General features: G+C 45.9%; 1 protein-coding gene across 1 annotated transcript in view; it reads left to right on the top strand.

Moving 5' to 3' along the window:
* ADAMTSL3 (ADAMTS like 3) overlaps positions 1 to 27459 on the top strand; it is a 333555-nt gene that overhangs the window by 133523 nt on the left and 172573 nt on the right. Inside the window, exons 6-7 of the mRNA XM_032836843.1 lie at positions 7224 to 7460; positions 19369 to 19495. Of these exons, the coding sequence (XP_032692734.1) occupies positions 7224 to 7460; positions 19369 to 19495 (364 nt within the window). The remainder of the gene's footprint in view (positions 1 to 7223; positions 7461 to 19368; positions 19496 to 27459) is intronic.

Below are 27459 nucleotides of genomic sequence, written 5' to 3' on the forward strand. Positions count from 1 at the left end.
CCACCTCCATGTGCCAGGCTCTGGCTCTGCAGCCTCAAGCATCCCGTGGATCAGAGGCGGCCCCATGCAGTCCCCGCGAGAGGGCTGGTGGTCTTCCCCGGAGAGACGACACTCTGTGTTCCTGGGAATAGACAATAGAAACATGGCCAGGATGTCAGGCACCGTGAGTGGACGTAACCACAGGAACTCAGGGTTCAAAGATAGTCACATCCTTTCCTGAATTGCTTCCTGCTTTATTAATTGAGATTTAGAATCACCCCTTTGAGATCTCCCCCTTCCCGCTACCCAGGGTGGTGCCGAGAGCAGGAGGGGGGACCGTCTGCCACCTACCTCCAGTGGGGAGAGAAGTGAGGTCCCGTCACGGCACGCCTGCTGTTGCTTCTCACGGCCATGCAGTGTCCCCGTTGCAGACGGGTCACACCCCGTTGACAGTCAGGGGCTTCCCTTTTCCCTGGAAATGGGGCCCATCACCCCCTCTTCTGAAGGAAGCTGCCTTTAGTGAGTCCAAGACGAGGCACTCTTACGAGGGAGATTTGCCCTGCGATTCAGAGACACTGACGCCCATATTTCCAGGGCATGAGAGCCCATCTGATGGGCCCATGAGATCCCCCTGTTCCCACCTGAGGGACCTCACCGTCCCAGTCTTGGCAATCAGGGAAGCCTGCCCCAGGGAGGAACACAGGTCACTGCCGGGGGACCCCAGAGACCCTCCGTTCCCTCCCATCCCAGAGGTCGCCCGTCCTTCTTTCTCTTCTTCCACATGATCATCTGAAGGCTCAGGCTCTCTGCCTCGAAAGCACAGAGCTTGTCATCTGGGCATGCCAGCTTTCCAACTCTTAACAAAAATCAACAACAACAACAACAACAACAATAATAATACTAACAGACCGCTTGCATTCTGAATGCTACTTCCTGTAGTACTTCCTGAATGCTAGGCATTGTTCTAAGTGCCTATCCACGAATCCACTGATTTAATCCCCATAATATCTCTACAAAGTAGATGTTATTTTGATTTCCACTTTTTAAAAAAACATTTATTTGAGAGGGGGAGGGGCGGAGAGAGAGGGAAAGAGGGAGAGAATCTCAAGCGGACTCCCCTGAGCACAGAACCCTGTGCGGGGCTCGACCCCACAACCCTGAGATCATCACTTGAGCCAAAAATCAAGAGTCAGATTCTCCACCGACTGAGCCACCCGGACGGCCCTTGCTTCCACTCTCACAGAGGAGGAAATGTAGGAAACGTGCCCGGGGGCACAGAGCTGAGCTAGACCCCGGCAGTCGCGCTGAAGGCTCTGGAGTGCACGCTTCTAGCCACTGTGCGACACCAGACCGCCTCATGGAAAGGAGCCTGCGAGGTCTGGAGCCTTGTCAGATGACCAGTGACAGCGAATACGGCTGCTCCTCCCGCCTCGGGAGCCCATGACTCCCAAGGGAAGTCGCAGGAACATCCCCCCTTCCGAGACCATCATAGAACCACCGACCACCAGGAGCTGTAGGATAGACCTTCTGACTGGCCACAGTGGGCCAGGGACAGAGGTCAGGGAGAGGAGAGGCGGCAGAGGGGAAGTCAGGGAGAGGAAGTCCCCCATAGCCATGGGCCTTCCGTGCCCCAGCCCCAGGGAGGGGGGTCCCTGCCGCAGGGGAGGCTCGGGCTTGATGCGGACAGACCCGACAGCGGCATTTCTGATGTCTGCCCCGCTCCGCAGAAGATGCCCGAGAAGAGTAGGCTCCAGGCACTCAAGGCAGGATCGAATGTCTTTAGTGAGGAAGTGCGGATGTGATGGGGAGTGACATTCCGAGGGCAGAGAGGAAGAAATCCTACTGTTGGGGAGTGAGCGCCACACGGCCCCCCTGCGACAGGTGGCCTCGCTGCAGTGGCTCTCCCTGGGGTCATTCTGTCGGGGAACATGGGACTTTGGGCTGGAACATTCCATAACCCCCAGTAGCTGTCATCTTCAGAGAGAACCCTCCGGTCAGCACCCAGCAAAGACCCCGACGGCCAGGCCCAGGCCCAGGCCCCTGAGGCCTCAGTGAAGATTTTCCCTTACCGGGCATCTCCCAGAGCAAGTGGAGACTTTCCAAGGGAAGTCACGCCTGTCAGCAAGGACTTCTAGTACTTGAAACCACTGACCTCTCCTTTTTATACTGGGGTTTATGGGATCAAAGGCAGGGCTGGAAGAGAGCAGAAGGAAAACACCTTTAAAAACAAGCATATCGTGATTTGGTCAGAGGGTTTTACAGCATGGACACATTTTTATGTGAGCACAGAGGGAACAGTGGTTGATTCTGCACAGTGGGGTCCCTGGCGGCTTTCCAGAAAAGACGGACGACATTTGATGGGACCCTTGAAAGACTCTCCATGCCATGGGTCCTATGGATGGCTGATCTTTGGCAGTTTCCTCTTAGAGGTGTTCTTTATTTTGCACTGTTGCTGCTCCTACTCCTGTCCAGCCTGCCGTCACACAGGTACTTTTAAAGTGCCACCCTTGTAGTCGCCTCCGTGGGTCCTGCCTTGTCTTCAAGGACCTCCAGAATCTGGTTAGACTTTCTTGTGTTCAGCTCACAAACGTTCACCCTTGCTGGTCACGCCTGGTCCCTGTCCCTCACCGCTACTGACTTCATTTCTGCTGTGTCCCTGTTTCTTGTGTTCTTTCCTATAGTTGTCCTAAAAAACATCGTATCATCCCAAACCTCTGAAACATCACTTTTCCGTGAGGCACCATTTGTTGTCTTCTTATAATGGCCACTCACAATAATTCATTTTCATGCTAAAAATTTGGCTTTGGTTATAATAGAGGATCCCAAGTTGTAGTACAACTTGGATGTGAAGATAAAATAAAAATTTTAAATTTGCTTACAGTAGGAATCCCATTTCTTCTAAGTCCCTACTCACTGGTTATCTGGGAAAAATGACCTAAATATATAACCCATATTAAAGCTTGGTTCAGTCCTTTCATATAAATCATCCCTTAGCTGAGGGTTTAACTCTTTTTGCATAAAAATGTTCCATTGATTAGGTGATCTCCCTGTCCCTGCATTTCTCACTCAGCTGTCCATGAGGATGATGTGTGTATCCTGGGCTTGAGGAGGGAGAAGAGATCTCTGTCTTCGGCATGGTCCTCGATGGGTTCTAGTTGTGTCCTTCTTACCGCCTTTTCCTTCTTCTCTTCCTAAGCTCTGTCCTCCTCCTCCTCTTTTTCTGTGTTTTCCAGGCTGGCTGCCCCCTCCTGACTGAGTCAAGTCTTTCTGATCTGGGATCTCTTCTTTCCTTATCAACTCCACTTCTTCAATTTTTAAAAATCTATCTTTACTTATTCACCCCTCCTTAGGGGGAGGTACCGAGACAGAGAGAGAGAATTCCAAGCAGACTTCCCGCAGAGCATGGAGCCCGATGCTGGGCTTGATCCCAGGACCCTAAGATCATGACCTGCGTTTAAATCAAGAGTCAGATGCTTAACTGACTGAGCCACCCAGGCGTCCTGCCACTTAATTAATTTTTAATTTAACACTTGGGACAATTTCATTTCCTTCACTGCAAAGCCTTCCTTGTGAGTCCATCAACACAAACAGTAACCCAGTGGGTCCCTGTATGTCATGCGGCTGATGCGGCATCTCCGATGAGACAACGGGCTCTCCAAGTGATATCGGGGAATTAGATCCTTCTTTTCTGTTCTCCACAGCCTGTCACCTAGGTGACACCCATAAAATATATTTAACCAGTGTGTTGTCTTAACTGATATGAGGAAGTGCTTCTCAGGGAAAGGGAAGCAGAAGAACGTTTGGTATTCGAGCTTCCTAAATGTCAACTAAACTACTTAAGACACAGGAATCCCTAGATTGTCTTGAGCCAGCGCAGGGGACCCAGCAGAAGCCGACTAGACAGGCTTAGTGTTGACGCTGGAAGAATGCCAAGTCAATGCAAATGTTTAATGCAAGCCCTCCATGTCTTCCAAGATTACTAGAAAGTGGTGTCATATAATGGAACACTTGTCAGTCTGGTAATCAGTCTTGGCTCTGTCCTACTCTCGCCGGGTGTCTTTGGCTAGTGACTGAAGACTTTGAGGATCCCAGTTTCCTCTGTTTTAAATTGAGGGTAATGATCATGCTGACCCACCTACCTCAAAGGGAATGTTAGTGCGACCCCTTGTAAACTGGAAAGCATTGTCCAGATACAAGGCTGTCTTCTTTGGGATCGTCATTTCCCAGGACAGAAGCCCACTCAAAGTAGCTCAAGAAAAATGGGATTCATTGGATGGATGCGTGGATATTTAATAGAATTTGGGCATCAGCACACCTTGAGGGCCCAGACCCAGGAACAGAAAGTGAGGAGCCCATGTTACGTAATCGTATTGAAAGAAACAGTTTGTCATCTTTCCTTCTTCCGTGTCTACTTCGTTTTTCTTTGCTCTGAGAGCTGGCTGGCTTTGCCTCAACAGGCATCTCAGGAAAGCGATGGTTAGCTCTGTCTCAGACTGATGGGAGTCCCCAGCTCTTCTGCCCTAATTCCAAGTTCCTGGGAAAGACTGTCCTGGCATGGACCAGGTGTTTGCCTCTCTGATGATCAGCTGTGGCCAACGAGGCTGGGTCCTGAGTCCAAACCAGGCCCCCTTTTGACAAGAACTAAGTGTAGACTGGCATCCTCAGCTGTCTGTTAATTAAACCTTGTTAATTTTGTGATATTTCTTTGGTTTATGGAGTTTAAGACAGTCAGGGGTTAGACAGCAAGAAATTTCAGTCCCTAAAGCATGCTTGCCACATCAATGATCCTAGGATATAAGGGAAGGTTTTCACTCTGCTCTCTTCCACTCTTTGGCTTGCGTTTCAAAGAGTCAGATACAGAGAAAACTGGCCACGGTTAAGGGAAGAGGAGGCCATATAGTTTTATCAACTGATGACCTTCCGTGGGGCCAGATGGAAAACAGTCCTCATTTCAAGAGAGAAAGGTCAACCAGTTTTAGTCTTTGCATCAACTCTTTCTTCCATAGGTGTGACCTGGGTTAAGATTTAATGTTTCTGAAACAAGAAAAATGTGGATGCAATACAGGATTTTGGAACGATTCACCGCAAAATAGTACAACTAATCCCAGGGGGATGTTTATTTCTTATATTTTATGTCTTCCTTGCATACTTCCAAAAAGGATTTGAGGCAGATTATAAAGGCCAGAAGCATGAACACAGCAAGATACAAAAGTTAAGTAGTAAAAAGGGAGAAATGAAAGAAATTGAATTTTAAGATTCTGGCCAATAATTTATTAATAATTTTTTGTAGGGAAGGGGTGCCTGGGTGGCTCAGTTTGTTAAGCGGCTGCCTTCAGCTTAGGTCATGATCCCAGGGTCTTGGGATTGAGCCCCACGTCGGGCTCTCTGCTCAGCTGGGAGCCTGTTTCTCCCTCTCCCTCTGCCTGCCTCTCTGCCTACTTGTGTTTTGTCAAATAAATGAAATCTTTAAAAAAATAATTTTTTGTAGGAAAAAAAATGTTAAGCGTCTGCCTTGCATCACATGTCAAAATAAATTCCCAGTGTAACCAAGTGTTAAATATAATTGCTAAACCAGAAAGGAACTAGAAAAATACATTTCAGTATTTATCTGTTAGGGTAGAAAAAGCATTTCTAAACTTATTAAAGACAGAAGAAGCCTTAAAAGGAAATATTAACAGAGCTGACTACCTGGAAATATAAAGTTTCTTGACTTTGCAAAGTCCCCAAACCAAAATCAAATGGGGAAAATATTTCCAGTACAGATGACAAAGGGTTGATAACCTCATTAGGAAGGTTGATACTCTTATCTGTTAAAAATAGTAAAAAAGTCAAACATCCCAATAGATAAATGAAGGACAGAAAACAGGAAATTTTTGAAGAGTTAATACAAAAAGCAAATATACGTGAAAGCTATCAAATCTAGGATATGAAAGGAAATGTAAATTAAAACAATGAAATTCTATTTAACATGATTAGAAAACTGTTAGCAAATTATAGCACCCAAGCTGAGAAGAGAGATTGGGGAAAAAAAGGGAACTTAGGGAGCCTGGTGATAATAAGGAGGGAAATTCCTGGAGGGCAATTTGGCAATGTTTTGAAAAGCTCATCAAACACACCCTTTTTCTCAGAAATTTTGTTTCCAGAAATTTGTTTTTGGGAAATCATCAAGGATTTGTGTAAGGCTTTAGGTACAAGGATCTTTGTCCTTTATTCTTTTATTTTTTTAATTTTTTAAAAGGTTTTATTTATTTGACAGACAGAGATCACAAGCAGGCAGAGAGGCAGGCAGAGAGAGAGAGGGAGGAGGAAGCAGGCTCCCCGATGAGTAGAGAGCCTGATGCGGGACTCGATCCCAGGACCCCGGGACCGTGACCTGAGCCGAAGGCAGAGGCTTTAATCCACTGAGCCACACAGGCACCCCTATTCTTCTTCTTTTCTTCTTCTTTTTTTTAATAGAAACTATTTCCCAAAGGTTTTATAACAACCATTGATTATTTTTACAATAAGAAAAGCAACACAAAATAATTTGTTGCCTTTCCATATCTGTTTCCTTTCATTGGGAAGTTTGTATAGGATTAACGAATTCCTGTCAATTAGGCAGTTTGTACTCAACTCTGAAGAGTAAAGTAACATTGGTCCGCCAGCATCTGGCTTGGGTGGGGGGGATTGGTAATTAAGTAAAAAGGTTTCTGAGTCATCAAAACTTGCACCAACACTTTTTACTGTTAATATGAGAGCTCCCTAGAGCTTTTACTTAGAATTTCCTTGCTGTTGTTGTAGACAGAATTTGAAAGAGCCCCGTTTTCTCTTTCCATCCTCCAGTGGGTTGAAGGCAGGCCCTTGGTTCCAGTGGAAAGGACGGGGTTGGGGAGGGGGGCCCACCAGGAGGGAAGAAGGGCACCTGAATTAACCAACACAAAAACAGAAACAAAGAAACAAACACAAGTTCTCACAAAGCTTGGCAGTTTGGTGCCAAAGCAGGGACAAGCAACCCTTCCCACCGAAACCGTTCTTGAAGGCACGGATCATAATTAACATTCCCCATAAAGACCTGGAGTCCCCTGGAAAAATTCAAAGCAAGACGGTCAAAAGAGAGCTTTTACATAAGGTGAAGAAATGAGGTGACTCCCGGGGAGAGGCCAGTGGCGGGGTCTGGTCTCGTGCGACTCTTGGGAAGTTGTTCTGCCCTTTGGTGGCCGATCTACCCGAGTGATGTGCGTGTGGCCCTTCTCCTCTGCTCACAGGACTGCCCTCCGGATGCCGAGGACTTCCGAGCCCAGCAGTGCTCTGCCTACAACGACGTCCAGTATCAGGGCCGTTACTACGAATGGCTTCCCCGGTACAACGATCCGGCTGCCCCCTGCGCACTCAAGTGTCACGCACGGGGACAGAGCTTGGTAGTGGAGCTGGCTCCCAAGGTCCTGGATGGGACTCGCTGCAGCACGGACTCCCTGGACATGTGCATCAGTGGCATCTGTCAGGTGAGCCACACCTACTTCCCGTACCCCAGGTCCGGCAGCGCCACGCCCACTCTCCCTACCGAGCCTGGCTCTCTTCTTTTGTTCATGCAGATGAAACGTTGCTTCTGATACTTTTCATGTAAAAAAAAAAAAAATATGGCAGACAGCATCACTCACCTTCAAATTATGTTTTATTTATTTAAAAAAGCATAAACTTTGTCCAGGTAGACTCAGAAGACTGCAGTAGATGACACCGTATGGTTTCTCTAGGTCAGTGGTGCTCCAGCTTGAAATGGCATCAGAATCGCCCAAAGGACTTGTTAAAACACAGGGTGCGGGACCCCCATCCCCAGAATCTCTGACCGAGTGGGTCTGGGCTGGAGCCCCATAATTTGCATTTCTGACAAGTTCAAGGGAGATGCTGAGGCTGCTGCCCTAGGGACCCCAGTTAGAGAACCACAACTTGGGAAGGATAATATGGATGGGTTTGGGAAGCCTTTTAACAACGTACTGTTTTATTAAAATTAATTTGTTGATTTGTGTCTTTGGGAGCAATGACTGACTTACTAAAAAAATGAGCGTGAGTGCATTCTGGTAGATTTTTCGGAGTGGAGTTTGCAACGCTGTGAAGCAGGTAATGGAGATGCAGAACCCCACCCCCTTCCCCAGCTCGCAGTGGCTGTGAGGATCCAGGGCCCCGGGCCAGGTTGCTGAGATCGGATGGGGATGGCAGGGAAATGATGAGACTCTACCGCCGTTCCCTTAATCTCTGGAGGCATATTTTAAAAGAATTGTGTCTAGGATTCCATACCCTATTATGCTCCTAAGAAAAACAGTATGAATAAGGACAACACCCAACCACCTACCAAGTGTCGCCCACTACCAGCCATCTTGGGGGTCACATGGTCAAAGACGAGCCATGACCTTGCTCTTCGAAGTTGCCTCTCCTGCCTCCATCTGCTCATCTAGAAAGTGGCCTCCCGTTGCTCACCGCACCATTTTGGAGTCCTTCTTGAGTCCCCTCTGTCAACACACACATCTAATCCATTGTCATTCTGTGTTCAAAGTCTTTTTTTTTTTTCTTTTAAATCCACCATTCCTTTCTGTCTGCATGACTTCTTTTTTGGTCTATGCCTCCATCAACTCTGACCTAAATCACATCGCTAGCCTCCTCTCCTGCGCTTCCAGCTCCCACGATGGTCCCGTGAGGGTCCATTCTCCACCCGGCACCTGAAGCGATTGCTTCAAAACCCAAGACCGTTTCATTGTAAGAGTTGGTCACTCCCCGACTGAAATCCTTCGATGACTTATCACGGCCTCGACAGTGAAATCTGCGGTCCTCGTTTGGCTTTTCAGGCTCTTCCTGGACACCCACGCTTCTTAAAAAATAGACTTAATTTTCTAGATTCACAGCGAAATTGAGTAGAAGGTACAGAGAATTCCCATCTGTCCCCTGGCACTTCATACGCATAACCTTGCCCGCTATGAAATCCCGCATCAGAGTGGTCCATCTGTTTTGATCAATGAGCCTACGTTGACACATCATTACCACCCAAGGTCTGTGCTGACTCTTGGTGATATGTGTTCTGTGGGTTTTGGCGAATGTCTGTTGACTGCTTCTACCAGTGGAGTGTCTTACAAAGCAGTTTCACTGCCCTGAAAGCCCTCTGTGTTCTGCCTGTTCCTTGCCTCCCCTGCTAACCCTTGGCAAGCACCGATCTTTCTATTGTCTCCGTAGTTTTGCCTTTTCCAGAATGTCATACAGTTGGAATCACAGAGCGTGTATGCTTCTCAGATTGACTTCTTTTACTTAGTAGTGTGCATTTTAGTATCCTCCGTGTCTTCCATAACCTGGCAGCTCATTTCTTTTTATCAATGACTGACACCCCATTGTCTGGATGAACTACATTTTACTTTCCTACTGAAGGACATCTTGGTTGCTCCCAAGTTTTGGCTTTAAACCAAAGCCATAAAGCTGCTTTAAACATCCATGTGCAGATTTTTGTATGGACACAAATTTTTGACACATTTGGGAAAACACCAAGGAGTATAATCGTTGGCTCACGGTAGGAGTATGTTTAGTTTCATAAGAAAGTGCCAAACTGTCTTGCAAAGTGACCATTTTGCACTCCCACCAGCGATGAATGAGACTTTGTCTTGTCCCACATCCTTGCCAGCATGTGGTGGGGTCCTTCCTCCAGATTTGGGCGTCTAGTAAGTGTGTAGTGTCATTTCATCGTTGCTTTGATTTGTAATTCCCTTAATGAAATACGGGGTTTAATATCTTTTCTTCTGCTTATTTGCCATCTATATATCCTCTTTGATGAGGTAACTGTTAAGCTCTTTTACCCATTTTTTTAAAAAGATCTCATTTATTTATTTCACAGACAGAGATCACAAGTAGGCAGAGATGAAGGCAGAGAGAGGGGGAAGCAGGCTCCCTGCTGAGCAGAGAGCCCAATGTGGGGCTCCATCCCAGGACCCTGGGATCATGACCTGAGCCAGCCAAAGGCTGAGGCTTTAACCCACTGAGCCATGCAGGTGCCACTCTTTTACCCATTTTTAAACTGAGTTGTTCATTTTCTATCATTGAGAGATATTTGTGTCTTTTGGGTAACAGTCTTTTGCAAATATTTTTCTCCCAGTGTAACTCATCTTCTCATGTTCTTGACTGTGTCTTTTATAGAGCAGAAGTTTTTAATTTTCAATGAAGTCCAGCTTAACAATTATTTCTTTTCTAGGCATTGTGCCTTTGGTATTGTATCTAAAAAGTCATCATCATGCTCCAGGTCAACTAGATTTTTCTCCCATTTTATCTTCTAGGAGTTTTATAATTTTGTGTTTTATATCTAGGTGTGGGATTCATTTTGAATTAATGTTTGTGAAGGATTTAAGTCTGTCTCTAGATACTTTTTCTTTTGCCTGTGGATGTGCAGTTATTCTAGTCCTTTTGTTGGAAAGATGATCTCTTCTCTGTTGTATTGCCTTTTCTCCTTTGTCGAAGATCAGGTGACTGTATTAATGCATTTCCATGCTCTCTATTATTTTCCATTGATTTGTTTGTCTCCTCTTTTGCCAGTACGACACTGTTGTGATTACTTTAACTTTATAGTAAGTCTTAAAGTTGGGTAGTGTCAGTTTTCTGACACTGTTCTTCTCCTTCCGTATTGTCTTGACTATTCTGGGTCCTTTCCCTCTCTCTCTATAAACTTTTTTTTCCTTTAAATTTCTTTTCAGTGTTCCAGAATTCATTTTTTATGCACCACTCTCAGTGCTCCATGCAATATGTGCCCTCCACAATTCACACCACCAGGCTCCCCCATTCCCCCACCCCCCCCTCCAAAACCCTCAGTTTGTTTCTGAGTCCACAGTCTCTCATGGTTCATCTCTCCCTCTGACTTCCCTCAACTCCCTTCTGCTCTCCATCTCCCCATGTCCTCCATGTTATTCCTTATGCTCCACAAGTAAGTGAAACCGTATGATAACTGACTTTCTCTGCTTGACTTATTTAAATCAGTGTAATCTCCTCCAGTACCGTCCACGTTGCTACAAAAGCTGGGTGTTCATCCTTTCTGATGGAGGCGTAATACTCCATAGTGTATATGGACCACATCTTCCTTATCCATTCGCCGTTGAAGGGCATCTTGGTTCTTTCCACAGTTTGGCGACTGTGGCCACTGCTGCTGTGAACATTCTCCGTAAACTTTTGGGTCAATCTGTCAGTATCCACAGGATGACTTCTTGGAATCAAGTTGAGAAGAACTAACGTCCTGCCAACACTGAGTCTTCCTGTCCACAAACAAGGACTACCTCTCCATTCATTTAGTTCTTTTTAAATTACTTTCATCAGAGTTTTGTAATTTTCCTCGTATAATTCTTGTACAAAATTTTTTGTGGTAGTACATTTAATTTTCATGAGAAATCGGTCTGTAGGTTTCTTGTAACATCTTTATCTGGTTTTGGCATTCGGGGAAATGCTATTCTCGTAGAATGAGTTAAGAAGTATTCTCTCCTCTTTTTCTGAAAGAGATCGTAGAGAATTGGTATAATTTCCTAAATGCTTGGCAGAATTCGCCAATGCACGCATCTGCACCTCATGTTATCTGTCTTGGAAGGTTATTAATTATTGGTTAAATTTCTTTAATAGATAGAGACCCATTCAGATTGATTTTTCTTCTGTGAGTTTTGGCAGATTGTGTCTTTCAAGGAATTGGTCCATTTCATCTAGGTTATCAAATTTGAAGGCACAGAATCGTTTATAATATTCCTTTGTTATCTTTTCAATATCCATGGGATCTGTAGTGCAGGTCCCCTCTTTCATTTCTGATATTAGTAATTTGTATCTTCTTTTTTTCCTTAGTTAGCCTGTTAGAGACTTGGGATTTGAGTGATCTTTTAAAAAAACAGCTTTTGGTTTCATTGATTTTCTTTATTTCCTGTTTTCAATTTCACTGATTTCTGCTCTAGTTTTCATTATTTTTCTTTTTATTATTATTTTGTATTTAATTTGTTCATTTTTTCTGATTTCCTAAGGTGGGAGCTTACATGATTGATTCTGAATTTTTCTTCTTTTCTTACATATGCATTCAGTGCCATAAATTTCCCTGTAAGCACAGCTTTTACTTCATTCCCACATATTTTGATAAATAGTATTTTCATGTTCCTCAAAGTATCTTAAAATTTCTCTTGAGATCTCGTCTTTGACTCTGTGTTATTTAGAAATATGTTGTTTAGGGGCACCTGGGTGGCTCAGTGAGTTCAGTACCTGCCTTCGGCTCAGGTCATGATCCCTGTGTCAGTCTCCCTGCTCAGTGGGGAACCTGCTGTGCTCTCCTGTGCATGCCCTCTCTGTCTGTCTGTCTCTCTCAAATAAATAAATAAGTAAATAAAATCTTAGGAAAAGAAGTATGTTGTTTAATATCCGAGTATTTTGGAATTTTCCAGCTATATTTCTGATACCGATTCCAAGTTTAAGTCCAATGTGGTCAGAGAGAAGATGTTGTATGATTCCATTTTTTTAAAAAGATCTGTTAAGGTGCGTTTTGTGTCCCAGGATGTGGTCTTTCTTGGTAAATGTCCCGTGTGAGCTTGAGAGGAAAGTTCATCCTGCAGTTCTTAGAGGAAGCAGTCAAGAAGATATCAATTATATCCATTTTTTTGATGATGCTGCTGAGTTCAGCCATGTTTTCACTGATTTCTCCTTGCTGCATCTGTCCATTTCTGATAGGTGGGTTCTGAATTCTCCCTACTCTAGTAGTGGATTTGTCTGTTTTTCCTTGCAGTTCTATCAGTTTTTGTCTCATGCGTTTTGACATTCTCATTTGGCACATATGCATTAAGGATTATATGTCTTCTTGAAATATTGTTCCTGCTATCATTCCATAAATTCCCCTCTTAAACCTGATAACTTCCTTCCTCAGAAGTCTGCTCTGTCTAAAATCAATACACCTACTCCTGCTTTATTTTGATTAATGCTAGCATGCCATATTTTTTGCCATCCTTTTAATCTGTTTATGTCTTTATATTTAGAAGGGGATTTCTGTAGACAGTGGTAACTGGATCTTGTTTTTTGATCCACTCTGACAATCTTCATCTTTTAATTGGTACATTTAGGCCAGTGATGTTTAAAGCGATTATTGATATAGTTGGATTAATATTTGCCATATTTGTTACTGTTTTGTATTTGCTAACCTTGTTCTACATTCCTATATTTTGTTCTCTGTTCTGTTTTTTTGCAGTTTTAATTGAGTATTTTATATGAATGCATTTTCTTTCCCTATTTAATACATCAGTTATCTTTTTTTTTTTTTTTTGCCTTTTTTAGTAGTGGCCCTACAGCTTGTAGCATATATGTATAACTAATCCAAATTTACTTTCAAATAACACTGTACTGCTTCATGGGTATAGTGAAAATACCTGCAGCAAAGTAATAGCAACAATAGAATCCTGATTACCCCCCTACATCCTTTGTATCAATTCTGTCATTCATCCCACTTACCCATAAGCATATGTAAGCCCATAGCTACGCAAATATACATGTGTAAGGATACACAATCAAACACATTGTTGCTATTATCATTTTGATAAACTGTAGTCATCAAGAGCTATTAAGAATAAGAAAAAATAATGTCTTTATTTTACCTTCCTTTATTCACTCTCCGATGCATTTCCTTTCTTTATATAGATCCACATTTCCAACCCATATCACTTCTTACTCTGAAGAACTAGGTCCGTTAGCAGAAAAATTCCCTCAATTTTTGTTTGCCTGAGAACGTCTTGATTTCTTTCTCACTTTTGAAGGATAGTTTCGTAGGGCACAGAATTCTAGGTTGATAGTTTTTCTTCTCTCAGCACTTAAAATATTTTACTCTACCTTCTTCTTGCTCACATGTTTTCTTGGGAGAAGCCCGATGTAATGCTTGTCTTTGCTGCTTTATAGATAAGGTGTTTTATTCCTCTGGCTTCTTTCCAGATTTGGTTTTTATCTTCGATTTTTTGCAGTTTGAACGTGAGAGCTAACATGTAGTCTTTTTGGCATTTATCTTTCTCGGTGTTCTTTGAGCCTCCTGGCCCTATGGTTCTGTGTCTGACATTAATTGGGGGAAAATTCTCAGTCGTTATTGCTTGAAATGCTTCTTTGCTTCCTTTATCTCTCTCTTCTCCTCCTGCTGTTCCCACTTCACTCAGGCCACACTCACTGTAGCTGTCCCACAGTCCTTGGATATTCTGTTTGTTTTTTTTTTTAAATTTTTCAGTCTTTTTTTCTTTTTTCTTTTTTATTTGGGAATCTCCTATTGACCTCTCCTCAAAGATTCCACTCTTCCCCCCCTTTGTACTGTTTCTCCAATTCTGCAAAGTGCCAGAAAACTCTTACACCTATGGTCCCCACTGCCTTCGACCTACGCTCTTGGCTACTCTTGCTATCTATAGCAGCTTTAACTTCATTGGTTAAAGCCAACATATGTCACTGAAGACTGAATAAGAAAAGCAGGTTTCCAATGACAGAAATGGAAATGGCCCCACCGTTTGAGGAGCAAGTGTTGGAAGGGGTGCCCTTGATGGGGCAGAACTTCTGTATAATAGCGAAGTGAGAAAAAACAAGTGAAGGGTCGGGGAGTGTTTAAGAAGGAGAGTCAGCAGTGTCCGATATTTTGGAGGAGTCAAGAGGATAAGAAGGGAAATGTGCTTGCTTTATTTGGGCCAAACCAATCCCGTTGGCGATCTCAGCTCAAGCAGTCTCTGTGACGTGGTTGGTGTGGATGCCGGTGGCAGGATATACTCATTTTCTGTGGTCTTCATTCATACCATCTCTCAGCCTTGGGCTTTTCAAGTAGGTAAAAAAGGAGTAATTATTCTCACAGGTCCTGTTTTAAACCAGTCCTTTCGCGAACACCATTCCGTGAATCCAGCCCAGTCACTGTCACCCAGGAGGCCCGCATCCAGCACAGGCTCCCTTTCCCTGGTCCCTCCTTGCACTTGCTGACCACAGCTCCCTTTTCATTATGTCCGAGGCTGCGTTGGCTCCAGTAATTTCCAGGGCTTGATGGGGCTTGCAGGAAAAATGTGGTTTTCAGTACTGAATTAGTTCATTTTGAAAGTGCACTTCCTCTTCTGTTTTTGTGATGCTGATGGGTAGGCCGATTCTTTGGGCAGTGACAGGAGATAGCTTGGCTGCTGAAAACTGAGCGCTGATTTATTGTGCTTGTTTATCGAGTTTCCTGACAGCGGAGTAGATGAAGAAGCCACGTTGTAGTTACGGTAAAACTAATAGCAACTGACATCCGCTGGGTGTCTAGTAAGTACCAGGTGTCGTCTAAAGCTCTTGGCTGTGTGAGCTCCTCACACGTGTGACATAGGTACGGTCATCGTCCCCACTTGGAAACGAGCTTTGAAGAGGCTAAGGAATTTTCCGGATTTGAAAAAAGAGATTCTGAAACCACTGTGCTGTGCTGATGACACGTGTACTTTCTGTGTGGCTGGAGATGTGGCTGGAGTTTGTAATGGACCGTGAGATGCGGTTCTGGGAAAGGACGGCCAGGATGCTAGGTGGGTCCTGTACCACAGCACCATCAGGCTTAGCAGACGCTCGGAGACAGGGTCCTCGGGCGTGGTCATGCTGAGCGGGAGGGCTGTTGGGACCTGCTCACTGTGAAGGGGGGATCTACCCATAAACACACCAGGGCTTCTGTTTGTCAACAGAAGCTGGAAGTCTGGATTTTGACATGAAATGTCCAGTTGAAAATAACACGTTGCTGTTAATGACCTTGCCTTATCCACTAACAGCTAAATTGTGCTCTGACACCTGCCTGGCTTTCCTGTGCTAACAGACAACTGCCAAAGTTCAGTGCCTTAAAACAGTTAAAGATGACCCAAGACGGTCAAGACCACACTTAACTTCTAAGGGAATGGGGATGTGTAGTCCTCCTATGGGCTGAAAGGAGAAGCTCCGTATTTTAGAACATCTATGATGACCACCGCAGAGCTCCATACACTCTGATTTTCAAGGCAGGAATGTAAAGTATTTTCTATGGTAGAATCCAACTTTCAAGAGCTCTCAAGCAGAAGGTGACTCAAAAAATTGATTCTAGAAGGATTAAATTAGAATTACCTCGAAAGATTCATTGGTTTAACATGGAGTGATGCCACTTATTTAAATGCTATGTTCTTTTATTTGGTTAGGAATTCGTATGCAGAAATGGTGAAACACTCCTTAGCTGAAGTGATGATTTCTGTAGGAGTATTTATTCCCGAAAGCATGGCTCATGTATTTTAAATATTCGTTTAAGTCCGATATCTTGTGAAAGTTGTCTCATTAGCTGCGCTGTAGGATATGGGCCTTGTCTTGTTAAATTATACCGTGGAGTGCCTGCCTGTGTAAAAATTGGTCACTTAATAGTTTTTAATAAATTTTTTGACACATTTTATCAATTCATGTTTTTAAAATCATTGCAAGTAGAGATCTTGACTTCAGGAGATGTCACAGAGGTTGAAAACTCCTAGCGCAGCTTTTCAAATGTTGCTTATTATGGATGACGATGAGGTCCGAGAGCCCACATTCAGTAGTCCCTCGGTTTCAAGGGCAGTTCTGACTTAGACCCTGTGGATCACAAGGCAACTGGAGCTTCTTCTCAGATATTATTTTTCTGTGATGTTTTCACTGCTTTTTTTGGCTGTAAGATTTGGATGAACTGTCACTTGAAATGAAATTCCAAAACAAATGTGAGTGCTCAGGGAGGTGTTTGCTTGCCTAAGATCTTACAAGGCCCTAAACGCTCTTCAAAACAAGCCCATCCTAGCTCCTAAACCCACACCCTTTCTGGATGACCAGATAGAGGGTGATTCTCATTCTCATGAAATGCAGAACGCTCAGGGACCGAAATTGTGAGGACAGAGCTTGGCTCAAGAACAGGGTTTCTATAACTTAATGGTAGAATTACTCCCCTTGGAGAAAGTTGCATGAACACAAGTTACTCACTGATTGAATCCCAACCATGTAAGTGTGTTTCCAGAATCAATCTCTCTTAATTTGTTCCACATGTACTGGTAAATATTAATAAAATTGCCCGTGTGACTCGGTTCTTTGTGGTCCGTCTACTGGTACTAAAGGTGCGGAAGGCATAGCATGGTGTAAGATTCTGATGTCAGCCGACCTGGGTTTTCTGGTCATTACTGACCCTATTGATTGGCTCTGTGATGCTGGCAAGTCATTTAACCTCACTGACATTCAAGTGCCTTATTTGTAAAATAGGGACAGGAGACACCACCTGTGTTGTCAGGTTGCTGTGAAGACTCTGTTGTGACGTGCTTGGCATAGTGCCAGACACATGGAGGCACTCAGTAAAAATCAACTATTATTCTTAGTATTTCATTACCACCTTTATAAAATTATATAATCAGGATGAAAGGATCTTGAAAGCCTTTGGATTTAGTGACTCCACAGAGAATTTAATCCCCTCCCCAGTTTTCCCGCCAAGAAGACTCCTACTCAGCTCATGGTTGAACGCTTGTTGTTGGATAACTCTGACTTTTCCAACTTTCTGATGTTGATCTAAACTTAGGCTTAAACCTGTAGCTTTCACTGTTTGGAAGTACAAGGAACAAATGTAAACCCTTTCTTCATGACAGCCCTTTGTGAATTTAAAAATATCTTTAATCACAGGCTTTTCCTTAAACTTCCTTGGAACTTTTCCTGCCTCTCCCTGAAACTTTTATTTGATCTTTCTCCTTCCCTTCAGCACCAGAATTTTGGAAAGAATAGTCCGTAGATGTGTTTTCAACTCCCTCCAGTTTTATTCCGTCTTCAACACCTTGGGTGCCGTGATTCAGCAGCTCCCCACGCTGAAACACAGGGGCCGTGCCCAGGAGTCAAAACAAAATGAAAAACAGAGATGATAGAAGGGGGTCTTTTTTACTGAGTCCTTTATAATGTTCTAATGCCTGTACTAGGAGTTTTTATGTACATTTTCTCATTTTATTCTTGTTACACCCTATGTGAAGTATGTATTATTATCTGTGTGTTAGTCTTGAGGAGGATGGGTCTCTGAGAGTTTGAACTGTTGGCCATCTGCCATCTTGAAAGTGTTGGAGGGGCCGGACAGGGAGGCTGTCTGCCTCCAGAGTCCCTGCACTTAAACACCAGGTATAGAAACGCAGACGAGTTTGAGTGATACGGGAGGTAGGGATAAACTCTCCCACCACTTAATATAAGTTGGCGCACATTATGTAAAAGACATATTTGTACAGTAAAAAGAAGTGCGCCTAGCCCATGTCCTCATAGACAGAAACTCACAATCTAGTAGAGACACACACGTATCCATACACACAGATAATTCACAAAGGACTGAGAGGTAGTGGTATAGGCATATGCTATGAGACATCTCTCCCATTCATTCCTCTCCTGCATTTAAGGAATAGTTTACAAAGAGCCCAGATGTGCATACAGGGATGAACGGATAAAGAAGAGATCACACACACACGCACACACACGCACACACACACACACACACACACACACACAGGAATATTATTCAGCCATCAAAAAGAATGAACTCCTGCCATTTGCAATGACATGGGTGAACTACAGTGTATTATGTGAAGTGAAATAAGTCAGTCAAGGAAAGACAAATACCATATGATTTCACTCATATGTGGAATTTAAGAAACAGAACAGATGAACACAGGGGAAGGGAAAGAAAAATGAAATAAGGTGAAAACAGAGAGGGAGGCAAACCATAAGAGACTTCACTCTAGGGAACATACTGAGGGTTGCTGGAGAGGGGGTTGGGGGATGGGGCACTTGGTGGATGGGCACTGAGGTATTACAGACAACTGATGAATCACTAAATCCTCCCCCTGAAACTAATAACACACTGTATGTTAACTAAATTATATTTAAGTTAAGAAAGTTTCAAATCAAGAAATGGCTTATAAAGGTACGTGTGGAGAGCTCATGACAGAGGAAGGCTCACAGAGATAAATAATGATGGACAGGACAGATAAAGACAGAATAGAGAGGGAAACAGAATGGAGATGTTGAGCTGTGGGATGTGGGGCTTGAGATACAAATGGGGAAAATGTTGAAGGTAAGACATGACCCAGATGGAAATGCATCGACTTCAGCGGGGAGAGGAGGCGTGGGGAGCGAGGGGGCAGAGGAAACAGGGCCTGTAATGTTCCGTTCATTTTCTGTACACAAAAATATGACTCCAAATAAAGACGTAAATGAAAATGTAAAGGGAGGGGACAGCTTTAATTAGTCTCTTTGAGGGGGGCTGGGCCTTGGTGAGATTCCTGACAGCCGGGCCCTGTAAGGCTGTCTGTCGCTCCTGCTTTCTACAGCGGTGGGCTGGAGGAGGCTCACCCCGGGGGGCTGCAGGGGGGCCCCTCGGCTTGGCCCTTCCCGGCTCCTGACGCCCGCTTCTGTCCGCAGGCCGTGGGCTGCGACCGTCGCCTGGGGAGCAGCGCCCGCGAGGACAACTGTGGCGTCTGCGCCGGCAACGGCTCCACCTGCAGGCTGGTGCGGGGACAGTCGAAGTCGCACGTCTCTCCGGAAAAAAGTAGGTTTGAAACCCGCTGGGAGGGGGGACCCGCAGGGCAGCCCGAGCTCCGGCTTCACCCAGAGCTAAGCTTTCCCGGGGTGAGGCGCCGCGGACCCGTTCTCCAAAAGTCACATTTCTCCCAAAGCCTGTCGCTCACATTCTGGGTTCCATCGTTTTCCCCCAAGACTACCTGTTTCTGTGAGTCCTGACCCATACAGAGTATGATGAGTTTTTAAAAAAAATATTTGCCATTTTTTTAAGGTAAAGCGTGAAGCCATCACTTTTTAGTTGCCCCCCTGGCTTGCCAACAAGAACATCTTGTCGTGTGAGTCTCCCCCTTTTCTACCTTCTCCTCTTTCAGATCAGATGCTAAAGTCACTCGTTTTTCTGTGTGGACGCTGACCTTTTCCCCACCATTGTGAGCTTTGTTATATCCTGAGTATCCGCCTTTTGTCTGTTATGCCCATTTCATTTTACTTTTACTTTTCAATCTTTTGGTGATGCCCCTTTTAGCCAGGGATCTCCGTTTGTTACTTGACTTCCACTATTTGTGTTTTTAGGATGGTTAGTTTCGAAGTTTTATGTGCTCGGGAACTTTCATTTTCCTCTGTTAGTAGTATCTGCCTTTTTTAGTCCTTTGATGTGGGGGTCAGGAAACCTTTTGGGTAAAGGGCCAGAGAGTAAGTATTTTAGGGTTTTACCGAGCAGGTGTTCCCGGCCTCAAGGTTCTGGACTGTTGTCACAACAGCGAGGAACCCACAGACGACTTGAGAACAAAGGGCATCACTGTCTTCTGATAAAACTTTATGTACAAGGGAGTTCATTCAAGCCAGAACTATGGACATCGGCCACGGAGAGTGGTGACAAGGGGTGCCCGAGGCCCAAAGGCGGCCGTGGCAGTGAGCGGCAGTGCTGGTCGAGAGGCCTGTCGCCTGTTACTGGCAGGAGGAGATGGCCAAGCCAGCGCCCTGAAGGCGGTGTGGCCGGTGGTCCGAGGGCCAGTCTGTTGCGTCATCACTTCCTCAGCGAGCATCCCGGCGGGGAGGCAGTCCCAGCAGAGCGAGTTGGCGCAGAAGCGAGAGAGAGCGTGGAGGGTGCGGGCCATGCCTGTGATGCCAGGAAGCAGGGCTGTCTTGCTGGCGTGCACCTGGGGGACCTCAAACCTCAAAGTGGTACGAGGGACCCTTCCGAAAACAGGACGGGCCAGAGTGGCTGCTCATCCTGGACCTCCCCCGTCCTGGGCGCTGTTAGCCGAGGCTTCTTAGTACACGTTGGCAAGCAGATCCTCCCGAGGGGACCTTGTTGAAGTCCGGAAGGGCACACCCACCTGCTCATGAGCGGCAGCTGCGGCTTTTCTGGAAGCCGTGGTGATGCCCTCTTCTTAGATCCTGCCATGTGTGTTCTAACCCCCTTTGGCGCCCAGGTGGTCAGCCGGACATCGACCGCAGACCTGAGGCCATGTCCTTTACCTCCCGGAGCCTTCCTCCCCAAGTACCTGCTCGTTGCTCTGTGTCCCTTCCAGGACTTCCTCTTTTTGCTAGTTGCCATGAGCACCTTTATGTTTCAGACCCTTCCTCTATAATTGCAGTCCGTCTGTCCGAGTGACATCGTCCTTTGGGAAAAAGGCTTGCTTTTCTACTTAGAATGTGCACAAGACATTCATAACAAGCAGCCTAGTCTGGTTTTGAAGCTTTCCTTTTCCCATATTTTTAAAGTAAACATATATTTTTTAATTCTGACAAAAAAACTAGAGTTGTTTCAAGTTCAGGAGATTAACTGTGATCTGTATGGTATTTAAATAAGCAATATTGAAACATCTAAAAGAAGTATATAATATATATGTCCAAAATATACAGAAAAAGAAGTGAGAATGGAATCAAATGGTTTTTAAAAAGTGAATTAAACTCAAAAGAATGGAGGGGAAAATACAAGACATGCAGAAATTTAAAAAAAAAAAAAAACACCAGACTTTATTTACAGAAATAAGCAGTAAGCTGAATTTGACCCTCAGGTTGTAGTTGGCAACCCCCTGCCTGAAAGGGAAAAAATTATTCCTGTGTGTTTTCTGCCAGCGCTTTTACGGTTTTGTTTTTCTCCATTAAAATCTGCTCGTTTGAATTTATTTTGATGTGACTTATGAAATAGGGATTTTACTTGTTCTCTCCATATGGGGAGAGCACCATGGGAGGGGCGGACGGTGGCGGGGAGGGTTTTCCAGGTGGAGGAAACGCAAAGTCCGTGGTAGGACACTAACGGAAAGCCCTGGCGTGCTTGAGAAACTAGTCCTGTGTGGTTCAGACCTGAATCCCCTTCCAGCCTGGACGGGGTGGAGGGTGAGACAGACAGCATACTGGAAGCAACCACGGAGGCCCTTGCCGTTGTGCCGCACACGTCACGTTAAGCGGAGTCACTTGTGCAAGTCCAGGCAGAGGAGTGACATGGCCGGATTTGTGTTTTACTACCATCATTTTTGCAGCAGGTGGAGGCTGGACTCCCTGTGCGTTGAGCCTGGAGGCACGGAGCCCAAAATGCACGAAAGTGTTTGCAATCATGAAGCCCTCGTCCAGAGAGCATGGTGGGGGAGGTAGAGGAAGGAACAGATCCGAGAGATCTTTAGTGGGTAGAATCCTCAGAGTTCGATAATGCTTGGAATGAAGACCACAAGAGCCAAGAAGTGAGGACGCGGCCAGCGCCCCGGCTTGAGCAGCAAAGTGGGTGTGTTAGCTGTTCCTTTGAGCGGGAGCTCCTGAAGAGGGGTCCCGTACCAAAGATCAGGGCTCACCTCCTTGGATTTTCCTTCTCTTGGGAAATTTGCCCCTATAAGTATTCGATATCTCGGTACCTTTCTGAGACCTTCAAACAGATGCTCATGTTTTGTTTGTGGTGGAAGGCTGGGTCTGAAATAGGGCGGCCCGTGGTTGGCTCGTGGCAAAGTCCCCTCATTGGCGGTGAGCTAAGGCAGGCAGGTCCGCCCAGGGGGAGTGTGTAGATACACGAGGAAGCTGAGCTGCATCAGGGGAGCGCCCGGGGTCAGGGCATGTGGCCAATGGAGAAACTGAAGGGATCTGAGTTAGAGGACGTGAGAAGAGGAGGTAAACGTGGAACCTAGCAAACGCGGAACTTAGCAAACACAGGGCCGTGGAAGCCAGAGGACTGAGTCACTCCCCAGAGGAGGTCATGGTCGACCGTGCGAGCTGCTGCTGTGATACCCGCTGGAGGAAGAGTGCAAAACGTGCTCTTTGGCAACTCGGAGACCATCTGTGACCTTAGCAAGAGTGGCCTCCGTGAACTTCAGGCTGGAGCTAAAGCCTGATTGCCGTGGGTTGACAGACGGTGAGACCGGGTAGACGGGAAGACAGAAGGAGGCCACGCACCCGCAGCATGTCAGCAGCTGGGGGACTGCGCAGGCCCCACGGAGGACATGGTGTCAGCAGCACTCGTGTGTTCCCATCCCAGTCTGCAGGAGGCCGTCAAGGCTGGGGAAGCTGCTGTGCCATGTCTCTTTGGACCCAGGCTCCCCTCTCTTGCCTTCATCATCCTAGAGGATGGCTTTCCTCTCTGCAGTTGTGAAGTCACTATAAACTTTTGCGTCTCTCCACATCCAGACAGTAAAGACGGTGGAGCCGAAGACATTCCTTGAATGCTGTGCCCTCTGTGTAGGAAGGGACGTCCCCCTCCTGGGGTGGGGGGAGTGGGTTCTGCTTCTTTCTGTTCTTACTGACATCCATACACCGTTTTATCATTCCCATATCCCTTAATTCCGCCAACCCCTTCTAGCATGGTTTTGCTGTTTTCAAGCCCACTCAACAGATGGGGGCCTAAGGACCGGGGATGTTAAGGAACCTATGAAAGGCAATATAGGAAAGTGGCTAAGAAATTGGGCTCTGGGGCCGGGGTTGAAATCCCGGGTTTGTGGCTTACTACTGTGTAAACAGACCAAGTTCTTTTTTTTTTTTTTTTTTTAACTTCTATGTGTATTTTGTTTTTTTCATTGAAACTAGAAATGGCCATAATACTGCCTTTGTAGATGTTGTCGGAATGAATAAGTAAATCACTCATGCTGAGCGTTCCATGTAGCACCTGGCACCTAGAGAGCACCCAGGAAATGCCAGCAGGGTTCTTATTAGACATGTGGCTCATTTGGGTACCCATGGATGACAGCTTTTCCATACATTCAGCATCAACGTGGACATTCGTAAACAGGTGTCCAAGTCAACCATCTGTCAACCTGGGTCTTGCTTCTGAGAAGCTGCTGATGGGTGTGGAGGAAGACCTTGTCGGAGGTGCCCAGGAAGAGTGAACGAATGGGAGAGGAGGGATGCCGCTCAGGGGGAGACCGCAAGGAGCCAGGCTGGACTGTGTAGGGTTAAGTCAGGTCGGCTTTTGGACTTGAAGACGGAGAGGGGAGCATCATCGCCTGCCTGCCCGGGTGTTGGGGATGGGCCTGGAGTTAGCGTTGGCTTTAAAAACCTTGGAAGTCTCCTCAGAAATACGCGTCGTAATACACGGTCCAGCAGAGACTAGAAATTGAGATAATTCTAACTGAACCAGGGGAGAAGCTGAGAGAAATTGGGTCAAGAAACCAGTGTTTCTGGGGAAGTGTGCTGAGGAGGCCCTGAAATGGGAAGGGACAGGTTGGGGGGTGTTGGCTGGAAGGGGCCTGGTTGCCTTTCCCAGTTTTGTGCTCCTGGTGAGGTAGATCCAATTCTCTACCTGTCTCTCTCACACACGCATTGATTTTCGCTTTTTGGATTATAGATCTTTCGGAGAATCTATTGAAAGGTAGGTATTTTCCCTCCATTTTCCTGGAATGCATATGTACCCATAAGACCCAAATTTACCATTCCGATTTTTTTTGAGGGCATCTCAGACGCCCTGTGCCAGTTCAGGACATTCCAGGTCAAAACCCTCCCAAATCCAATCTTTTTGATTCCTTTCTACAAAGAAAGGGTGACGGGCGCATCTGGCAGGTGAGGTGATGTGGAGAGGGCAGGGCTGCTGACCGGGGAACCGGGCCCTGTACGTATGTGCTCGGGCTCCAGCTAACGTTAGCAATCCCTGCCTGCATGAAAACACGCTGCTTCTCCTCCTGGATTTTCAGTACAACCCCTTCATGTCTATTACTTCTCCGAAACTGGCCCGCCGCAGCCCTTCTTGGCCAGGATTTTCCTTGGGCCATATGGAAGCACTTCCCTATAATCACGCTTTGTGTGAAAGAAATGTGGGAAACCAAGCCATGTCTTTCCCCAAGTGTGTATCACGGGGCCTGCCGGGTCCATGAAGCTCCTACATCCTTGCCTTGCCAGGCAATCATTCCTGCCCTCCTTGGGGCTCACCCTGAGGCAGGCGGCGGCCGTGAGACACCATTGGCACAGGCTAGCTCTGGACAGAGTGCTCAAGCCTGCTCCCGGGCTGTCTTTCCCACCAGCCAGCGAGGCAGATTCGAGGTCGTGGCACCCAGAGCCAGAACTTTTGCTATGAGAAAAATCCGAAATTAATCCAGATACAACACGCAAATTTCCTGTTCTGCAGGAGAAGGGGAGACTGAACCAAAAATGGCATAAATAACTTTGGATATTAGAACAGGGAAGTAGAGGCCACTTGGTTTTTAAAGAGAGAAAACTCCAAACACAGTGGCAAAGAAGCAAGCCATCTACTTGGCGTCTTGATCGTCTGATATATATATAAGTAGACACCGCACCAAATGTGGAGCCCAATGTGGGGCTTGAACTTCCCACCCTGAGATCAAGACCTGAGCTGAGATCAAGAGTTGGGCGCTTCACCGACTGAGCCAGCCAGGCGCCCCCACTGTTTTGGTCTTACCCACATAAGGCAAATAAACAACCTCAGCTGGTCTGCTCTGGGCCCTCTGTGCACTTTTTTTTTCCTGGTGGCAACTAAGCCTGTTGATACAGGGATGCCCAAGGCCGACCGGGAACCCCAGCATTTCACTGGACTTGGATAACCACACCCTCTTACCAAACATCCCTCGCTCGGTACTCCCGACAGAAATAGAATCCTGGGGCTGGAGGGTTATTATTATGACATTTTCTCTTCATACTCAGGCCATTTTTCCTTTGACTGTCGCTTCCAAAAATAGCCTGTACACAGAACTCGTTCTGTAACAGGGAGGGCGGTATTGGCTATAACGTGGCACATGCAGTGTCTGCTCACATCATCCCACTTGACCTCCCCATTCATCCTTCGAGGGCAGGACTCTGAACGATGACACACTCGTAACAGAAGTCTCTGTGGCCAAGGAATATTCAGATGCAACACCCTGTTTATTTTAATGAGATGTTCCCCCATTTAATTCAATGAGAGAGAGCACAGCGTAGAGGAAGGGTCCTGACACCGAGTATCTAGGGCCCTGTGTACCTGCTCTTCCTAGCTCACTCACGCTTTCGTGTGTGTGTTCTGTGTCCTCTGCATGAGGAAAAACAAGAGGAAAATGACGTGCTGGCCCCACTGAGAGGGAGTGCCATGGAATCTGTTTTTCACAGAGTAGCCAGACTGACCATGAACTCCCCAGCTTAACCTCTTCATGAACTGCCTTTATACTTAATCTAAAATCCATACCCTTTCCATGACCTTCAAAGTCTTGCATGGCTGGCTCTATGTTATGTCATGTGCGCCATTTTGCTCCACGTGCTCTTGGCTCCAGTCTTACTGTTTGGAAGATTCCTGAGTGCCAATTGCCCTTCCCCCACTTGGGGCTTTGCATGGACCCATCCTGGGACCTGGAAAACACTTCCCTCCACTCTTAATGTGGTTGCCTCTTCCTCCACCTTGAGCTCAAGCGTCACCTCCTCAAGGAGACTTTCTCTGACCAATCCACAATCTAGAGCTGGCTCTTCTCTTTTCTGTTTGCTTCTTGCTTGGCCTTTATAGAGCATGTCACAGGAGCACAGGAGATGTTGAACGAATGCATACAGGTTCTTTGCTAGAGATGATTCTGCTTCCCATTATGGTTTCACCGAGACTAAACAATGTTGTTCAGCAGAACTGCACTGGAAGCCAGAGACTGGATAATAAGCTCAGCTTGGCCACTCACTATCTGTGATCTTGCGTGGGATCACAGGGACCTTGGCTATTTCATCTATATGCTAAGAGCATTAGCACAGATGATTTCCAAGACCTCTTCTAGCTCTGAAAGCCCATTAAGTAGATCTGTAATTTATTTCTTGTTGTTTTTTTTTAAACAGATATTGGGATTGAATAGAGGTCGGAGAAATAAGACCAGGATCTTATAAGAAGATCTTTACTAGTGCTTTAATGAAAAGGCTCAACAGAGGTGGCTTACCTTTATTCTTAAAGGGCCCAGGAAATTTTATATATGCAAGAAAAGTGAGTTGATGTAAAGTCTCCTCCTATCTCCCATGAACCCTTGCTTAGGTACCTTCTCCATGCTATCATCTCTGCCTGTATGGGAGGCGTTTTGTCTGTGAGCTGACCTCCTCATGAGCATGTGAGCTCATCAAGGGCCTTTCACACCTGCCCCAAAGCTGACACCTGTTATGTTCTCCATAAAGATGTAGTGACTTGACTGGAACAGGAAAAAGAACCCACTTAGACCAGCTGCCCACGTGAATTAAAAGCAGAAGGAGCCTATGGGCAGCCAAGCCCCGTCCCACTTGGAGTTACCCAGGAGACCTGACATCCACTAACCAGATGAGAGCTTGGAGGTTCTCAACAATAATAATTACCAGGATGGTAATAACCGTGGCCTCCATAGGCTCTGTGTGCATGTGCCAGGTGCTGCACTAAGTGCTTTTACGTATGATGTGATTTACTCTTCAGCATAACCCTGCAGAGTAGGTACAATTACAGCCTCCCCTTTGACAAATGGGACAGAGACAAAGGGGCTCCGTGTGAAATGCCTCATTCAGAGCCTCACAGCAAGTAAGTGCTCGAGCTGATCTGACTTCAGAGTCCCTGTGCCCCGCCACCCTCCTGAGCTGTCTTCCAAGGGTGGCCAGAGG

This window comes from Lontra canadensis, unplaced genomic scaffold (genome assembly GCF_010015895.1).
Source record: "Lontra canadensis isolate GAN:19392208 unplaced genomic scaffold, GSC_riverotter_1.0 scaffold94, whole genome shotgun sequence".
NCBI lineage: Eukaryota > Metazoa > Chordata > Mammalia > Carnivora > Mustelidae > Lontra > Lontra canadensis.